The sequence below is a fragment of the Bos indicus genome, chromosome 27 (assembly GCF_029378745.1).
Source record: "Bos indicus isolate NIAB-ARS_2022 breed Sahiwal x Tharparkar chromosome 27, NIAB-ARS_B.indTharparkar_mat_pri_1.0, whole genome shotgun sequence".
Lineage (NCBI taxonomy): Eukaryota > Metazoa > Chordata > Mammalia > Artiodactyla > Bovidae > Bos > Bos indicus.
Window position 1 is genome coordinate 19,341,356 of NC_091786.1, and position 19,125 is coordinate 19,360,480.

The 19,125-nt window shown below is 36.3% G+C and overlaps 1 protein-coding gene across 20 annotated transcripts in view; it reads right to left on the reverse strand.

The window, feature by feature from the left end:
• PCM1 (pericentriolar material 1) overlaps positions 1-19,125 on the reverse strand; it is an 89,517-nt gene that overhangs the window by 34,760 nt on the left and 35,632 nt on the right. For all 20 annotated transcript variants that reach the window (XM_070781584.1, XM_070781583.1, XM_070781580.1 and 17 more), the window contains 10 exons: positions 15,084-15,220; positions 14,816-14,945; positions 13,683-13,823; positions 12,692-12,882; positions 11,896-12,099; positions 9,904-10,123; positions 9,653-9,798; positions 8,564-8,754; positions 6,147-6,318; positions 3,343-3,701 (listed from right to left, as the gene is read on the reverse strand). In XM_070781584.1, coding sequence (XP_070637685.1) covers positions 3,343-3,701; positions 6,147-6,318; positions 8,564-8,754; positions 9,653-9,798; positions 9,904-10,123; positions 11,896-12,099; positions 12,692-12,882; positions 13,683-13,823; positions 14,816-14,945; positions 15,084-15,220 — 1,891 coding nt within the window. The remainder of the gene's footprint in view (positions 1-3,342; positions 3,702-6,146; positions 6,319-8,563; positions 8,755-9,652; positions 9,799-9,903; positions 10,124-11,895; positions 12,100-12,691; positions 12,883-13,682; positions 13,824-14,815; positions 14,946-15,083; positions 15,221-19,125) is intronic.

Sequence of the window (19,125 nt, forward strand, 5' to 3'; positions counted from 1 at the left end):
AACTCTCTGGGTCTAAAGAGGGCCACATCCGTCAGGACTTGTCTTGCCTGACGCTGGACATTTATTTAACCTCAGTCTTCAGCGAGCACAAAGAGCGGGGAAAGAAATGGAAAGATTCAGGGCTGGGTAGAACCCCAAAGTCATTACACAAACAGTCCCAACCAATTTCCCAAAAGAACGAGGACCATCTCAACTATGTGCTTCTACTCCTCTAATAACATCAAAAGAGGAAACAGGCCTGGTAGACAGAGCCAAATTATGGGTCTGATAACCAAGTTATATGTCTGATAACTCAAGTACCCATCCAGCAATGCCAAGAAATCATGCTAAACTCATAAAATCTGAATTTGAACTGAAGTTTGAAAAAATGATTAGCAAATAATTTGTAAAATCTTACTTTGCATGCAATAATACATATCTTCATAAAGACCTTCTATGGGAAACAAAGTTAAATGAAGATTTAGCATACTAACTCTGAAAGACTGTCAACATGTGCAGAAAAACCAGATTAACAGTTCATTCGGGAGAGTATATATGTCTATGCTTCATCTCACAAGATAGCAACTTAACTCCCACTGTGCTGGTCTATTTGTTTCCGCAGTTCTCTCAAGCTCTCTTCTTGCTTCATCCTGACTCATATACTACTTTTCTTATTGTTACCACAATTTGGAATGCTTTCCAATCTTCCCTCTATCGACCTCCATCCCTAATTTCTTTAAGACAAAGTAAACATTCTTTTTTCTAAGAAGTCATGGCTATTCCTATCCCATAGAGAACAAAAGAAGAATAAATATGGTTCAGCACTTCTCAGTCTTTAATGTGCATATACTCAAATTAAAACACCTGGAATCTTGCTAACATGTGTACTGAAAAGCAATGTTGGTGTAAGGTGGGGCCCAAGAGGCTCCAATTCTAATAAGCTCCCAGATGATACAAACGCTGCCTGTCCATGGTTCACATTCTAACAGCAAGCATTTAGGTCATTTGATTTTGCTACATATTATTTTGACTCTGCATATATTAATTTGGTTCTCCTATTAGGTCTTTTATCTTTGTGTGCAAGCCTTAAAGGGGAACTCTCATGGACAAATGGTCTTAAATGCCTCTGACAAATGTGTGTGTTCTGGGCAAGTATTTTGATACTTAAATGTGAGAGCAAATAGATTAGAATGTCCATCTTTGCCTTAAGGTAGAAAAAAAGGTGACTCGTATAGCTGGAACCATAATTCTTCAGACTAAACAAATTTCAAAAATACAAATACACCAGGATTTCCAGGTTAAGGTAGCCATGGCCAAACGTTGGTTTAGAGTTTCTAAGACCCTGTTACTCAAACTGTAGTCCACAGACTACAATGTCAATACCAGTCAACAATCCTGGGGAGCTTGTTAGAAATGAAGGCTATCAGGTCCCTCCTGGGACTGACTGAATCAGACTCTTGACACTAAACAAGATTCCCAAGGAGATCTGTATGAAATGTTAGCATTTAAGAAGCTAATACACACAAATTAATTAGCTGTAAGAGAGAATGCTGGGATAACAAATGTTAGTTTCTTTCCTTTTATTCATAAGACAAAAAAGCATTTTGTTGGGGCAGGTATTGTACTTCAATATGATGTTCAGAGTTACCCAGACAGTCTCTCTCTAAGTGATCACTATCTACTCAAATGTTATCTAGTGGCACCAAGAGTGACCACGGAGAAGGCACAAATGTATTTTCATTCATTTGGATGGTTTCAGATCACTAATTAATCTGCTAAGTAACCAGCTCCTCCCAAACCTACACAACTGAAAAGTTACTTCAAGGATGATAATACATATGCTGAGAAAAATTCTGCCCCTGTTCAAATCCACTTATTTAACCATCAAATCATTTTCTCTACATGGGAGTAGAGGTAAGAGTCCAGGACTTTAGGATACATGAAGTATTGAAATGGAAAAAAAAAATGTACATGTATTTTTTTCATGTTCATAGTTTTCATCAGATTTTTCAAGGGTTCCAGTATCCAAAAATGCTTGAGATAAATGCTGCCAAAGTTCACAAGTGGATTTTTAACTGCAAAGTGCCCTAGGACCCTTCAGTTCAGTTCAGTTCAGTCGCTCAGTCATGTCTGACTCTGTGACCCCATGAACCGCAGCATGCCAGGCCTCCCTGTCCATCACCAACTCCCGGAGTCCACTCAAACCCATGTCCACTGAGTTGGTGATGCCATCCAGCCATCTCATCCTCTGTCATCCCCTTCTCCTCCTGCCCTCAATGTTTCCCAGCATCAGGGTCTTTTCAAATGAGTCAGCTCTTTGCATCAGGTGGCCAAAGTATTGGAGTTTCAGCTTCAGCATCAGTCCTTCCAATGAATATTCAGGACTCATTTCCTTTAGAATGGACTGGTTGGATCTCCTACTATACTTATACATATTGTAGCTTTCAAGAGAGGGAGTCAGTGGGTGCAGTCAGTTTTCAAACTTTTCTGATTATAAGCCTAGAATATTTTGTTCTCAAGCACCAAATACTATATCCTTGAACACAGAACCTTTCAAGGCCACAGTCAAAAAGTGTCCCTTGCAAACTGGAAGGAGCATTGTTTAGCTATAATGTTCCAGATTTTAGCTAATAAATGTATTTTTAATCTAGCAGTAGACTTCAGTAAATTCTTCAAAAATCATAAATCAGGATGGGGAACACATGTATACCTGTGGCGGATTCATTTTGATATTTGGCAAAACTAATACAATTATGTAAAGTTTAAAAATAAAATAAAATTAAAAACAAAACACCCATGAGAACAATAACAACAAAAAAAAATCATAAATAGTGAGTGCTATAAAGAGAACTTTAATGTGATACTCAATGACAAGCTTCAATAAAATATGGGTTAATGCTTTATCGTACTAGCTAAGGTTCAATTCCTGAAGGATTAAGAGCAAACATTTCAAAAGTGATTTCACCTACATGATATTCAAAGACTGCAATGTAGTTAGAGGGCCACATTTCTTTACATGAATCCCTACAGATCTAGCCAGAAGTCATGAATAAAGTGTTACGTGTAATATTAAACTATAGAATAGTAAAAACTTCCAAACTCACAGGAACCACCATACATAGGAAACATAAGTTTTAAGAAGGCACTAAAAAGAATAAATGTTATGTTTTAAAATATCTACAACATTAAATCCTACTTGATACATTTTATTTAAAATGTTCTCAAAGGTAACTAAAAAATGACTTTATTCAAGTGGGTCTAAACAGCACCTACACATCTAGCCATACTGCAATTATTTACAACAGTGAGAGTAAGGTTACCAATAGTTAGGCTTATCAACAGTCAACAAATTTCAGTACTTACCAATATTTTTCACTCTGCTTTTCGGCTGAGCAGAATGCCTCTTCTTACTCTTTGATTTGGGAGTTTTATCTTTAGATGCCAGGCTGGCCTGTGCAGATGCTTTTCTTGACTTGAATGTTTTAGTTACTGTTGTTGGATCTACTGGGTCAAGCATACTGTTAAAGCTTTCTAAGGACACTTCATCAAACTGGCGTCTTCTCCTACTGGTATCTAGTTGATTTTTGCGATTACTATTTGTTGTTTTCTCTACAGACACTGCAAATCCAGTCTTGAGAAATGGCTTTTCTACTTCACCTTCTTGGTCATAAAACCATGGTGTCCTACTGTTCTCCACCTCCTCTTCAGGCTGTTTTTGATTCCTTACCAATGAAAATAAGTTTTTATATATTACAATGATACATTTCTATGTCTATGGAAAACTCCAGATATACTTAATTTGTAGTGTACTAGTAGAGTCAGATAAATAAAAATTGTCAACAGACTATAAAAAATATTCTCACCAAATATACATTAAATATGAAAACATTACACAGACTAATTTACTAAATTATTTTAAAATTTAATTTTGGATCTTTCTCACTAAACCATTTTCACTAGTTCAAGTTCCAAAGATCCAACAATCAAGATGGAAAAGAGTGGGAAAGAAAAATCAAGGGAGGATGGGACACAAAAGGAAAAAAAAAAAACACAGAAACAACTGAAAAAGAACCATAGCTGGAAACATACATGGATCTGTGTCACCTACAGCAGTCCAAATATAACCAGAATTTGGTGAAGACAATTGGTCACATAACGAGTAATTTATTTCTCTGCACATTAAACCTCGTTTAGCTCTATTAGTCTAGTGTCACTTTCCAAATTTTATCTACTAAACATCCTTGAATATGTTAACAGGAATTCAATGGTTAACTAAGTCTGGGGGAAAATGGGCAAAACAAAGTTAAACAGGCACTTCTCAGAACTTTTAATATGCCAATGTCCTTTAATATATGTCTTAGAAGAGAACACAGTGAATAGGATGTACAAAACTTTTTATTACAGAACCTGACATGGACAACAGTGTTCCTAAGAATATAATTTGGGAGACACTGATCTACAGGGAGTAACTCAAGATAAAGACAGCAGACCTACAGTTTACATGCCAAATTCAGCTTGCTGCCTGTTTTTGTATGGCCTGAGAGCTATGAATGAGCTTTATATTCTTAAAAGGTTGGGGAAAAAACAGAGAAAAATAGCTTGTGACACATGAAAATCATATAAAATTCAAACTTCACTGATCATAGATCAAATGTTATTGGAACACAGCAATTAATATGTTTACATAACTGTTTATGAATGCTTCTGTGCAAAAATGGCATAGACAAATGGTTATCTCTATCTCTAGCAATATTTACTAGCTAGGCCTTTATAGGAACAGTTTCCTGATCCCAGCTCAAGACTACAATGTTTCATTTGACCTCTTTGTTATCTCCAGCCATTTAATTCAGAGAATCTATAACAGCTGAAATTTTAGCAAGAGATGAGGTCTAATCTGAAGTAGTCAAATATTTAAAACAGTAATATCCAGATCCATCCTTTATTTTTTAACTATCAATTAAATATAAAATACAGTTAATACTGAAGTAGGGACCTTTCAACAGGAAGGCTAAGGCTTTGAATAAATGTCCATTGCTTAAATCATTTTTGAATGGCAACTGAGCACTAAACACGGTCTCAGGCTCTGACAATAGGATACTTTCACAGAATAAAATGAGACTTAGTAGGAAAAAGTGGTTAGTACAGCTAAGAAAAGGCATCAACAAGTTCAGGGCAGTCCATCCCAGGATTCCTCAAGACAAACAGGAAGTCAAATTCTAAGAATTTGTTGTTAATTAAGTAAAAAATAAAAAAAGTTCATGATTTAAAAACTATCAAAGTGCTAAGAGCTTGAGACATGCCCCAACACATAACTAAAAGGAAAGTAATGTGACATACATTTATAAAGGAATAGGAAAGACAAAATCATACAGATACTTCTGACAGAACAAGTATTAGGCTCAAAAAATCGAATTTTTCATCCTTTTAAAGTTTTTCTGAAGGAAATAACAATAAAAAGGTTATAATATTTTTATCAGCTGGCTATCAAAATCATTTTCTGGATTAAAACAATCATAAAAAACTTATTTACTGTGCCATAAAAATGCTTAGAGAATGATTAACCCGGGCCAGTAAGTCTTTCACACTATTTGAGTCAAAATTATAACTGGGAAGAATATCACATTGAAAAAATAGTAAACGTGTGAGAAACAAAGAAAATCCTGACTATGACTGATAGTATGTATCACTAAAACTTTCTTGGCAAAATTTGTTTTTACAATCTAATAGCATTCAACATTGTGTCTGGATGCACCCTGGGCACATACTCTAATCAGGGGCTATGAATCAAACAAGTCATCACTTTATAAAAACCATCCTCCAGTAGTTAATGTTAGTTTCCAGTTCTAAACCAATGAACAGTGAACTGTTTATAATCTTAAAGAAAGGTACGAAATCAAGGCCAAAGATACTCTATAGATTAGGTCTTATTCTTTCAAACTGAATCCCACAGGACACTCTGATCAAAACTCTGAACTGTTTTTGAACCAGCGTTAGCAGCAGATGTATGCCTGAGAGACCTCTGGTAAGAAGTCAAAGCTTCATTCTCAACACTCTCAAGCCAAACAATCACAAACATCCTCCCTAATTACATTTTCAAATGACATATAATACATATAATCACCAAGTGACGCTTAAGCAAATAATGGATTATGTTTACAATAAAGTACCTTTGTTTTTCTGCTCCAATAGAAGAACTACTTTCAAAAGGTTTTGGAAAAGCCATGTATTCTGTTTTCCCTGAAGGATTCTGGGCTAACGGTTGCTGCTGTTCAGTGGGTGTAGAAATATTTTGAGAAAAATCTCCAAAATTAGAAGGAAATAAAGGGCTGAAATTCATACCTAGTAAATAAAAACAATGGGTAAGATACAGAAGCACCTTTAACCTTAAAACAAAATTCAAAGATAGTTTTAATTAAATGTGCCATTCCAATCCACCAAAACAAAAAACTAATTAAAATAAACTAACAGGGTGGTTCAGTGGTAAAGAATCCACCTGCCAATGCAGGAGATGAAGGTTTGATCCTTGGGTCAGGAAGATCCCCTAGAGAAGGAAATGGCAGCCCACTCCAGTATTCTTGCTGGGGAAATCCCATGGACAGAGGAGCCTGATGGGCTACAATCCATGGGGTTGCAAAAGAGTTGGACACGATTTAGCAACTAAACAACATCACTCATTTATTTAATCACTGTTTTGCAGCTCAGTCCTACTATGTTTTCAGCATTGGTGATTCAAAGATAAATATCGATCCCCACCTCCTTAAGAGTTAAAAGTTAGAAAAAATAATACATGATATTTATCAAAGTAAGCATGACTCTACTGCAGGTGCATTAGACTCTACTGTAGGCGCATTACATGTTACTTCTTTCAATGCTCAAAACAATGCTGTGAAATAGGTACTGTATTTATTTGACTAGTGAGAAAATAGGCTTAGAGATCAAATGCCTAGTAAATGAAAGCAAAAGTTAGATCTCAGGTCTGCATGACTCCAAAGCTCAGGTTCTTTCCAATCTAACTGAGAAGTAAAATATAATCACATACTTTAACATACAGTGCTGCATCAGAGGTATTTGCAAAGGGGCCACTAACAACTTGGAGGAGAAGGGGAACAAGGTTTCAGGAAACTGAACTACATGATGAAGAATGAACAGTCTCTGAACAGAGCTGCCATTGGTAGAAGGCGTATTATGACAAAAAGGAACAGTACGTTTAATTGCCTATATTATTTGTTACTTAAACAGCCTAGTCAAAAAACATTTACTGCCAGTATTAACCCACACTCAAGAACTAAAAAACTTGTTAAACTGTTTAACACTATTACTTTTACAATCCCATTAAGAAAATACACTGTGATACATGGATATTTATATTTACAAAACCCTCCCAACCCTTTTTCTCTTCATATATTCTCCGGCAAACACCTTCAACTCCTCTCTCTTCATGACCCATCTAACTGATCATTCTATCTCCAGAACATTTTTAAAATTACTCCTTTTTCTTATCACTACTGCCAATGTCTTAGGTCAAGCTATCGTCCCCTTCCTGCTATTACTGCAATAGCCTTTTGTTCACCATCTATACTCTCAGCTCTGTCCCCCCAATCTCAATCAACACTATGACTAGTGTCATCATTCTAAAATATAAATTTCATGCCATTCCTCTGCCCAAAGTCCGCCAGTGTCCCCTCTAGTAAGCAATGGAAAGTCCAAGCTTCTTTGCCCAGCACAAGGGCCTCTGCTGTGTTCCAGCACATGAACTACTCTGCCCCTGCCAAGGCCCAAAACACCAGCCACACTTTATGACCTCTAAATTCTTTACATGATACACTTGTTCCCCTGCTTTGCAACTCTAAGTGGTTCCACTGATCAGAAAGTCCTTTCCCTTCTAAACTCCCTGGAAAAAAGTTCTATTGGTTCTTTAGCTTTACTATCCCTTTCTAGATTTGCAGACAATCCGGTACCCGCAAAAAGCAGGCTATTCAACCCCACCTGCACCCAGCCTACAGCACCCATGACAAAGCACCAAGCATTTACTGACACTTTTAGCTTCCCCACTAGACTCTTAAATGCCTTAAAGCATCAGCTTTACTCATCTTTGAATCCCAGCCACTTATATACTGTATGGCACATGACAGGAGGAGAAAGTCTGAAAAAAGTCTGAACTAAATAAAAGTAAATATGAGCCTGAACCAAACAGTCACCCTTAGCCTAGAGGTTTATCTCCCTACGAAGACATAAAACTCCTCTAGAAGGGTGCTGTCCTATGCACCTCTCCTCTCCTAATATCTTACAGAGCACCTGATGTATAGTAGTCAGTAGACAAGTTAATTTCTTTCTTTGATAAATAGCTGTGGAATAATTCAAAGATGTTAAGACTAAGCAAACATTTCATAACTTTATTTCACTAGCAACCATATTCAGTTTAAACATTCACTATAAAGAATTAAAGTAGAGAAGAATTTATATTTTTCTTTGCAAACACTTCCTACCATTCCAAAAGTAAATGATAAAAATCCATGTATTACACAAATGTTATTCTCAAGGACTCTGCATTTACTTATTTTCCTTTAAGTTTTTGGCCACTTACTTGGTGCAAATGACGAAAAATTAGTAAATCCCGGTAGGTTAAACAGATTTACAGGCTGAGTTGGAAAGTTGAAAGGACAAAATAAACTGGGAGAAGGAGGGTGTGATGCACCACTGCCTCCTTCCTTGCTTGCAGGTTTTTCTGGATGCTGATTTTGTTGGTGCATGAGTTCACTGAGCATTTGTTTCAACCTATAAAAATTGAAGGAGTCAGTAATTTAAAGATTAGTTACATTAGCATCTATGTCAAGTATATCCAAGTGTGTGTGTGTGTATATATATATATATAAAATGATTCAACAGTATGTGGAACACAGGGTTCTCTGGTGGCTCAGTGGTAAAGAATCTGCCTACCAATGCAGGAGACATGAGTTCGATCCCTAGTCTGCAAAGATCCCATGTGCCACGGATTAACTAAGCCCACGTGCCACAACTACTGAGCCTGTGCTCAAGAGACTGAGAACCACAACTACTGAAGCCTGGGCGCCCTAGAGCCCACGCTCTACAACAGGAGAAGCCACTGCAATAAGAAGCCCGTGCCAACTACAGAGTAGCCCATGTTCACTGCAACTAGAGAAAAACCCACACAGCAATGAAAATCCAACCCAGCCATAATTATATTTATTATATTTATAATAATAAATATAACATTATTTATAATGTTAAATAACAGTTAATTAAAAACAAAACAAAAAATGGTATGTGGAACAAACTGGCTGCTCTGATGTTTACTATAACAAATATTTGCTTGTGCTGCATGCTTAATAACTTAGCCTTTGGAACAAGAACTACACTTAGCACTTCTATCAGATAGGCATAATGACAACACTTTCACCTAAGGTTAAGTGTAAAGTTGAAAACCATAGTTATTTTTTTTAAGTCTGGTCCACAGAATTAAAAGAAAACATTAGGCAAAAATCACTGCTTATAAAATTCTCAGGAATCAGAGAAGATTCAAAAATGCAATTTGGTTCAGCCCTTCTCTCCCAGAAGGTAACTGTAAAACCTTTGCTTTTACACTGCAAACCAATGCTAAAACTGAGCTTTAGCACTGAGTACACATTCTCACTACTTCTAAGGAGCAAATTACCTCTGTACATTATTCTGCTGCCACGTTAGCTGGGTATAGCACTGGTTCAACTGGTGCATTATAAGGTGCACTTGCGGGGATGCAACACTGCTGGGCATAACACTATAAGGACTTGTGAGAAGAGTTTGTAGCAGACAAGACAGAGTCTGTGGAAAGAAAAAATTTTCCTTAACAGTTACCAATGACTTGAGAAAAATGTGTACTGCTTCAAAAACAAGATTAAAAAAATTTACTTGCAGAGTAAACTTTACCTGCTGGTCTTGCATTAAAGTCTGACAAATATTGACACTGAAATCAAGTTGTTTCTTTAGCTGATTAATTTGTTCTTGCCATTGTTCTTTCTCTTCTACATAAGAGAGTTCGGACACCCAGCGAAGGTTTTCCTGACGCTGCATGCTGATATTCTGTTGTCTTGTCTTGGCTAAAGGACGATAATTTCCATCTGCTGAAAAAGGGCGATTGTTCTTCCACCTAACACAAGATTTAAAGCATTGTCATTTTATGTAATTATGTGTATTTTAAATCTAGCAAAAAACCTTGATACCCTGCTTGGTCCCATACGCCTGTATTCCATTTTTAAGTTCACTGAACTTAAAATGTATGTAAAATAGAGTGAGAAAAATTCCGGATTTCTAGTCTTGTACAGTATCACTTTGCATTCCTTTTCAGTCTTTTTTCACTTATGTTTTACAGAGAAGAGTTCATATAATTCTGTATTCTTCAAAATGAAAAGTTATTATGGATACTTTATCACAAGCATTTTCCCACTCTTCAAGCCTTTAAGCTTAGCCACATAACACCCCATCAAGTGCAAATACTTAAACCATCTTTTTATACATGAAATGTATTTTGGTTATAAATAACAATGCAGTAGACATCTTTGCTGACACATCTTTTTTTTACTATCTATGATTTTTATTTTTGCTTAATTCCCCAAAACAAGAGTGAAGATCAAAGATAATCAACCTTCCTGCTATCGAGCTGGAATCTATCTTGACAACAGTCTCCTGTGATAAAGTAAACACCCTATGTGGTCTTTGTCCCAGGTTCCCAGCACAGAGCTCCTAACTCCTGACCATCTCCTGAGTGCCAACTGCTTCTGTTATTCATCATGCGCTCCTTTTGGCAAACCCTAGTTAGCTTCATGATGAGGACTGGTCACCAGAAAAACCAACCAGATGTTAGGTTGGAACTTTCAGCATTCCCCAAACTTCCAGGGAGGGAGACTGAGCTTAATCGCCAATAACTTAATCAATTCTGCCTGTGTAAAGAAATCACCATAAAAACTCATAAACAGCATGGTGAGGACAGCTTCTGGGTTGAACACAGTGAAGTACTAGGCAGCTGATGTGCCCAGAGAGGGCATAAAAACTCTTTGCTCCTTCCCAACCCACCCATGCTTTACACATCTCTTTCTCTGAGTAATATCTTTCATAAGTCAGTAAATACAAGTATTTTCCAGAGCTCTATGAGCTGTTTTAGCAAATGATGGAACATGAAAGAGGCTGTTGCTGTTGTTGTTCAGTTGCTAAGTCACGTCCTAACTGCACATGCCGGGCTTCTCTGTCCATCACTATCTCCCTGAGTTTGCTCCAACTCATGTCCATCGAGTCAGTGATGCCATCCAACCATCTCATCCTCTGTCACCCCCTTCTCCTCCCACCTTCAATCTTTCCCAGCATCAGTCTTTTCCAAGGAGTCAGGTCCTAGCACCAGATGGCCAAAGTATTGGAGCTTCAGCATCAGTCCTTCCAATGAATATTCAGGGTTGATTTCCTTTAGGATTGACTGGTTTGATCTCCTTCCTATGCAAGGGACTCTCGAGAGTCTGCCCAGCACAACAGTCTTCCCAGCACTACAGTTCAAAAGCATTAATTCTTTGGCACTCAGCCTTCTTTATGGTCCAACTCTTACATCCATACATGACTACTGGAAAAACCATAGCTTTGACTATACAGACCTTTGTCGGCAAAGCAAAGCCAGGAAATCCCAAAATCTATAGCCAAGTCATACAGAAGTGCGGGTGCTCTGAAGACTCGAGACTTTAAAGTGGCATCTGAAGTGAGGGCACTCTTCTTGGGACTGAGTCTCCTAACCTGTGGAGTCTGGCCAACTCCAGGCAGTTAGTGTTGGAATTATGTAGTGGAACATGCACTTGGTTCAGGTAACTGAAGAACTGCTTGGTGTCAGAAAGACAGGAAACTCTTTAAAATCAAGCAAAAAGTTAAAACACTGAAACTAACCTATTTTTAGTTTCCTTTACATTGTAAGAATTACGATTTGCACTGTTTGGAGGATACATATGAAAGTTATCATTGGAACTGGCATCTTGCTCCTCCTCTTCCTCCTCTTCGTCTGTCCGAATAATTCCTTCAGAAAGGTAACCATCTTCATCCCCTTCTTCATCTAGGGCACACTGGGTAGAACCTCCCCAAGTTGCCATTGTTCTGGAGATTAAGAGACAAAATACAGATCATTCTGGAGATGAGCTACTTCACCTCCTACTATGAAACAAACTCTATACCCCTCACCAAAAAAAATTACATAAATGTATGTACATGTATATGCATACATGGGTTGTGTATATAAAACTTCATTTAGGGATAATTAACTATGAGATGGCTGTTACTCTCCAACTGCTGTAATATAAAATGTTTACTCTGACTTCCACAAAACAATTCTTCAAATAAATTAAACCAGTAATCATATCCCCTGGGACTCATTCCTAAAGTAAACCTCCCTCAACTTTTAACTTTTCCATGAGTGACAGTTTTCTAGATCAAAACCCTCAAGAAAATCTCTATCAGTTTGGTCAAGTGTCTTAGTAATTTTTTAAAAAAATTTTAAAAGAGAGAAAAGTGATGCTATGAGAAGTTACAACAGAAAGTAGCTGCACTGAGTCACAAAGGTGATGCATAACACCCAAGCCTCACTGCAATAGCAGACTTGTGCTGTGATGCAGAGGGAAAATGAGGCTTGCCTATCCTACAAGTGTTAAGTTGGTGGTATTTTTTAAACTGATTTAAACACCTCTCTTACTTTTCTGTTCTGCTTTGCTGAGGTGTACACAGGTTCTCAGATCCATCACTTCTCAGTGAAACAGCCACTGGAGATGCAGTTTCAGCCAGACCTTGCCTCCTCTGATGTTCAGCCATCAGAGCTTCCAGCTGCTTTCTTCTCTGTCGTAGCTCCTCCCTTAACATTTCATGTCTTCGCATATCTGACCATACCTGTTATTTCAAAAGTTACAGTCAAGTTACTATAAATACTGGATTTGTTTCAGCCTTAAAGAAAAACAGGTTAATACTATTGCTAACACCAACAAAAATTTCTATCCTGACTCTATCCTTTTTACACTGAGACACCCATGAAGGTTAAAATGCTATTTTAGAAATAACATGTATACCTGTGGCGGATTCATTTTGATATTTGGCAAAACTAATACAATTATGTAAAGTTTAAAAATAAAATAAAATTAGAAAAAAAAAAAATTAGGCAACCATTAATTCTTAATGAATACAGTCAGGAGACACGCAAGTCACGGTTTCCATCTCTGGGTCAGGAAGATTCCCTGGAGGAGGAAATGGCAACCCACTCCAGTATTCATGTCTGGGAAATCCCATGGACAGAGGAGCCTGTGCCACAGTCCATGTGGCTGCAAAAGAGTCAGACATGACTAAGCAACTGAACACGGACATATTAACTTCATCAACTATTGAGAGAAAGTTGTTATGTTTTCCACAAATCACATATAAATAAAATGCCAAAGGACAAGTTTTTCTAATTGAAATGAATACTACTTACTGTAACTATTCCTTACATACAAGTCTGCCAAATATTTGTTAATAAAGGGCAAGACTTAAGATATTTAGAAGTATCTCAACTTAATTACTTTTTGGAAAAAATTATTTCTTTCCACAACTTAATAGGCTACATAATAGGCTACATTTAAAAACATGTTTCACGGATATTCAGTTTTCTTCCTTAAGACATGACTTAAGACCCAGGAACAAGATGCAATATACAATACCTCATTATCTACCACTGAAGAATCATGAGGCTCAAAACCAGATTTGTTTGTACTGGCTTCATTCTCATTAACGGTTGGGGATGAAGTAACAGCTGGCATATGTGTTTTTGTGGGACAATTACCCACACTAGCAGCTGACAGCTAAAAAAGAATTAATAAAAACTATTATAAAGAATTAAAGTAATTAAGTTAATTTCATAAAAGCAATTATTCACCATTTCTCTAGGGCTTTGGTACCATATTTAGTTTTTTATTGCCACACCTCAATTGCCATCATGATTCAAAGAAAACCTAACATAAGAAAACAAGATGAAAATGCAGGCTAAAGATGATCAGTATTACTAACCCTCCAGAACATGAGGAATAAAACATTACTGTGGAAAATGTCATATACTCAACCCAACTCTAGCATATATTCCTCTGGTATTTAGACTGGGAACAAGAAAAAAGACGTAGACAAAGAATAAAAGATAAACATCTAGAAAACAAAGTTATATTAGAAATATCACTTGATACATTTCCTTTTCTTTGAAAACAAAACCTGACTCATAAATAAAGCTATTCATAACAATAAAGTGTAGGAAAAACCTCCAAAAGAATGGATAGTTCCCTCCCATATTAACCCTACTCCTGATTACATGACATGGACAAAGACTGTACATTCTCTGCTCAATCTCAAACACCCATGTGTGGGGTACCATTTAATAAGCATATATACATATAATATTCAAACTACAAATAAAGTATTTTAATTTCCAAAAAAACTCACAGTAGCTTAACAGCTTTACCATGTAATTTTAGACCAGTAAGAAATGGAAATGCTTCTCCCTTAACTGCAAAGTTCAAACCAAAATATCTTAATATAATAAATAGTTATGAACACACATGTTCTGAATCACTAGCCAGGCAGCCCAACAAGTGAAGAATGTAAATAATCAGAGTTAATTCATATATGCTATCTTTCACAGTATAAAGGTACATCCCTAACCCATTTCATTTGTCCCTCCATTTCTTTAATCATGAAAGATTTATAAATCTATCATATTAGTACTAGAAAAGACAAGGAGTACTTTCAATTGACATTAAGGCTTTAAACATCTTTCTTCAGACAAACAAAGAAATTTCCTAATTACCTGTAGGTTAGGACATGCCTTTTGCAATTCTTGAATTTTCTCTTGAATCTCAATCAGTTTCTTTCTTTCTTCCTGCAATTGTTTGAGTTCTCTCTGTTGCTGCTGTAGTTTAGCCTCATAAAATTTCTCTCTATAATTAAATTGACATTATATTTGTGGACTCCAATAAATCTGATAACAGCATTAAACATGATGTAGTAGAGTACCTATGGAGACTTTCTAACAAGCACTAAATTTTTATTACATGAAAGTCAGAAGCTTAACATACCTTGCCTTTTCATTTACTCTAGCATCTTTTTGTGTTTTATTGGCATTTCCTCTAGTGTTATTTGCATTTTGTTTGGTGTCTTCTGCTGGGAAGAAATCCTCCACAGAAGTAACTCCTTGATTGGCTGCATCATCGTCCTAAAATAGCATCATTATATTAAAATCATCTTGATATGTAAAGACATTATCCAATTCATAACTTAGTAAAATATGACTCGGTTGTAAAATTCACATAAAATTGAAAGCAGTAGGGAAAGCATGATTTTTAGAGAATAATGAAGTTCATCTTCTACCAATGACAAGAAATAAAGTACTAAAACTAAAACAGTACATTAATAATTTGAGCTGCCAATTACCTAGTACTGGCAAATACTAGTTTGACTTTTCCTTCCTTGACTAGATTGTGAACTATCAAAAAACAGTTTATATGAAAAAGATAAAAACTGCATCACTGAAGCTGGGAACTCTTGATATGAGATCATTTTTCTTCAGATATATAACTTTTATATCAACAATTTAATAATTTATGTCTAGTATCACTTGCTCAGTTAGTTTTCCATTTCCTCACTTTGGTATTTAGTTTGTGAAACAAGTACCAATGGCTCCCAATAGAAAAGCTAATGAGAATGAACCATCTCAAATGTGTCACTGGAAAAACAACAAAAACAACAAAAAATTACTTATCTTCCTAACAGTAGGTCCATATCTTCTGTTAAAATCAATGTACTTATTAAAATGTTAAGACTGGAGGTCATCTGTCACATTTTCTTAAAAATATTTAATACTGTACACTTTATACATGCTTTCTCTGCAGATATCAACTGAAACTCTAACTGCTGGATATAGAATTATAGTAAAATCTTAAAGAGTTAAAGCTGACTAGATTGCAAACCTGTCTAATCCATTTTAAGCTTCTAGACATGGTGTTACTCTGGTCTTCTCATGGATCTAAAAGCTAAGCTAATATATTACTAATACAGTAAGCTTAAAAAGAACTGAGTTGCAACCCAAAGATACCAAAAATGGATCATGAGGCATTTTCACACAATAAGTGGAAAAACCAAAGTATGAGAAAAAAAATACCCTGAAGTTTCAGATTGTTATATGAGGGTGTCTGATCACTTGATATAAACTCCAACACTAAAAGTAACTGACTACAGAATTACTGATGTAATACATGTTGTATTACAAGAGATTGGTTCAAGATGGCGGAGCAGAAGGACAAGCGCTCATCTTCTGAGAGAGCACCAAAATCACTACTAGCTGTTGAACCACCATCGACAGGTGGACACTGGAACCCACCAAAAAAAGATACTCCACATACAAGGACAAAGGAGAAGCCACAATGAGATAGGAGGAGGGTCGCAATCATAATAAAACCAAATCCTATACCCAGCAGGTAGGCGACCCACAAATTGGAGAACAATACTACCAAAGAAGTTCTCGCACTATTGTGAAGGTTCTAAGCGGCCCATCAGTCTCCCCAGCCTGGGGATCCGGCAAAGGGGCTGGGAATCCCCAGGGAACCTGACTTTGGAGGCCAGTGGGGTTTGATTATAGAACTTCCATAGGACAGGAAACAGAGACTCTACTCTTGGAGGGCACTAACACATTGTTTTACAGACTAAGATACATCAGATGGACATGTGGAGACTTAAAAGACATCATAAGGTTTTACAGAACATATAAGCTGTCTCACTTAATCTAATCAGGAATAATGATAGTTTTATACAATCATGGTAACTGTATAATTGTTTTGAACTTCTCCTGAGTCCCTTGGAAAAAAAGGATATAAGTAAAGGCACAAGCAAAAGAAAACTACCCATAATAAAATAAATAAAACTTATCAATCTTAAACATACAAAAATTTGGGGAGTTTTGGATCATTTTTTAAAAAGCTCTCAGGACAAGGCCCCTTAATCCTTTGGGGTTGCAGTTTTCTTTTTTTTTCATACATGTCATTTCCCTAAAACAAAAGAGTTCCAGTCAACATAAACCTGAAGTTAAGCTGACTCATCTCTAAGCCACCAAGTTATTCACCATTTCTGATTTATTATTCCCAAGCTGGAATCAGGATTGCTGGGAGAAATAACAACAAGCTCAGATATGCAGATGATACCACTCTAATGGCAGAAAGTGAAGAGACACTGAAGAGCCTCTTGATGAGAATGAAAGAGGAGAGTGAAAAACCAGGCTTGAAACTCAACATTAAAAAAACTAAGATCATGGCATCTGGTCCCATCACTTCATGGCGAACAGAAGGGGAAAAAGTGGAAACAGTGACAGATTTTGTCTTCTTGGACTCCAAAATCACTGCAGATGGTGACTGCAGCCACAAAATGAAAAGATGCTTGCTCCTTGGAAGGAAAGATATGACAAACTTAGCATATTAAAAAGCAAAGACATCACATTGCCAACAAACATCCATATAGTCAAAGCTACTGTTTTTCCATTAGTCATATACACATGTGAGAGTTGGACCATAAAGAAGGCTGAGCACTGAAGAATTGATGACTCCAAATTGTGATGCTAGAGAAGACTCTTGACAATCCTTTGGCCTGCAAGAAGATCCAATCAGTCAATCCTAAAGGAAATCAACCTTGAATATTCACTGGAAGGACTGATGCTGAAGCTGAAACTCCAGTACTTTGGTCACCTGATGCAAAGACCTGGCTCACTGGAAATCCTTATGTTGGGAAAGACTGAAGGTTAAAAAAGAAGGCAGCTGCAGAGGATGGGGTGGTTAGACAGAATCACCAACTCAATGGACAGGAATTTGAACAAACTTCAGGAGATATAGTAAAGGATAAAGTAGCCTAGTGCGCTGCAGTCCATGGGATTGCAAAGTCAGACACGATTTAGCAACAGAACAACGTTATATGTATAAACATATAAGGTATTATTTATATTTCATAATTATTTATCTGTGTAATTATATAGACAGGTATATATACACTGATATGAAGTCGGAGAAACCTGGCATGCTACAGCTCATGGGGTCACAAAGATCTGGACATGACTTAGTGACTGAAAAACAACACACTGCTATGAAGAAATCTCTGACATGTGTAGTAGGAAAAAAAGCAAGTTGTAAAATAATATAATCTATATAAACACAAAGAAATAAAAAACAAAACTTTTATGTAATTTTTGTTTACAACTGCAAACTGATTTAAATGCACAGCAACCTCTGTAAAGGAGAATGGGATTATGAAGGTTCAGAGGGAGTTTATGAGTAATATTTCTTTTATTTTAAAATAAAGTACACAGTCATCTTTCACTTGAGTAATTTAAAATAAGAATTTCAAAAGAGGTTTTAAATAATACTTGAAATTTTTTATTCGCCAAAAAAATTTTTTCTATACATTTATTAGTGTGGTTATATACACTTCATTTTTTCAACGTAACGTAAGCTAAGCAAACCTAAATGCAAACAAATGATTAATTTTACCAAAAGATTTCTGGATTTCAAAAATCATATAAATTTGAATACTTTAGAAACACTCTTAAGGATACTTCTATACAGTGATTACGCTGCTGAGAAAACAACAGAAATATATATGTAATAGATGAATGATTTTTAAAAGTTTAGTCATTTTTAAAAAGGTTTAGAGCTAGTCATAACTTTGAACCACAACAGTTAATAAATACACTGTCTAGAGTGTATTAATAATTACGTAATTTTATGTTCATATATACAAATGGCTTTTTTAAAATTTACAGCTAATAGGTCCAACTTTACTTATTTGGCCTTACTGAATAAAATTCAGACAACATATGGTTTTTCTACATCAAGTGAGTTAAGATCTCAGCTAGAAGTCTCAACTCTGGCTCTGACAATAGTACAACTGTGGTTAATTAACATTTCTAGTCTGTATGTATATCCACCTAAATGAGATGCTACTGCGTTCTACAAGATACAGAACTAGAATCTCTGGCAGGAAGACAAACTTGTTTTGTAATAAAGCTATACTGGTACACAGCCATGCTCATTTGTTTACTGTCTATTGCTGCTTTTGTGCTGGGTATTATGACAGAAACTT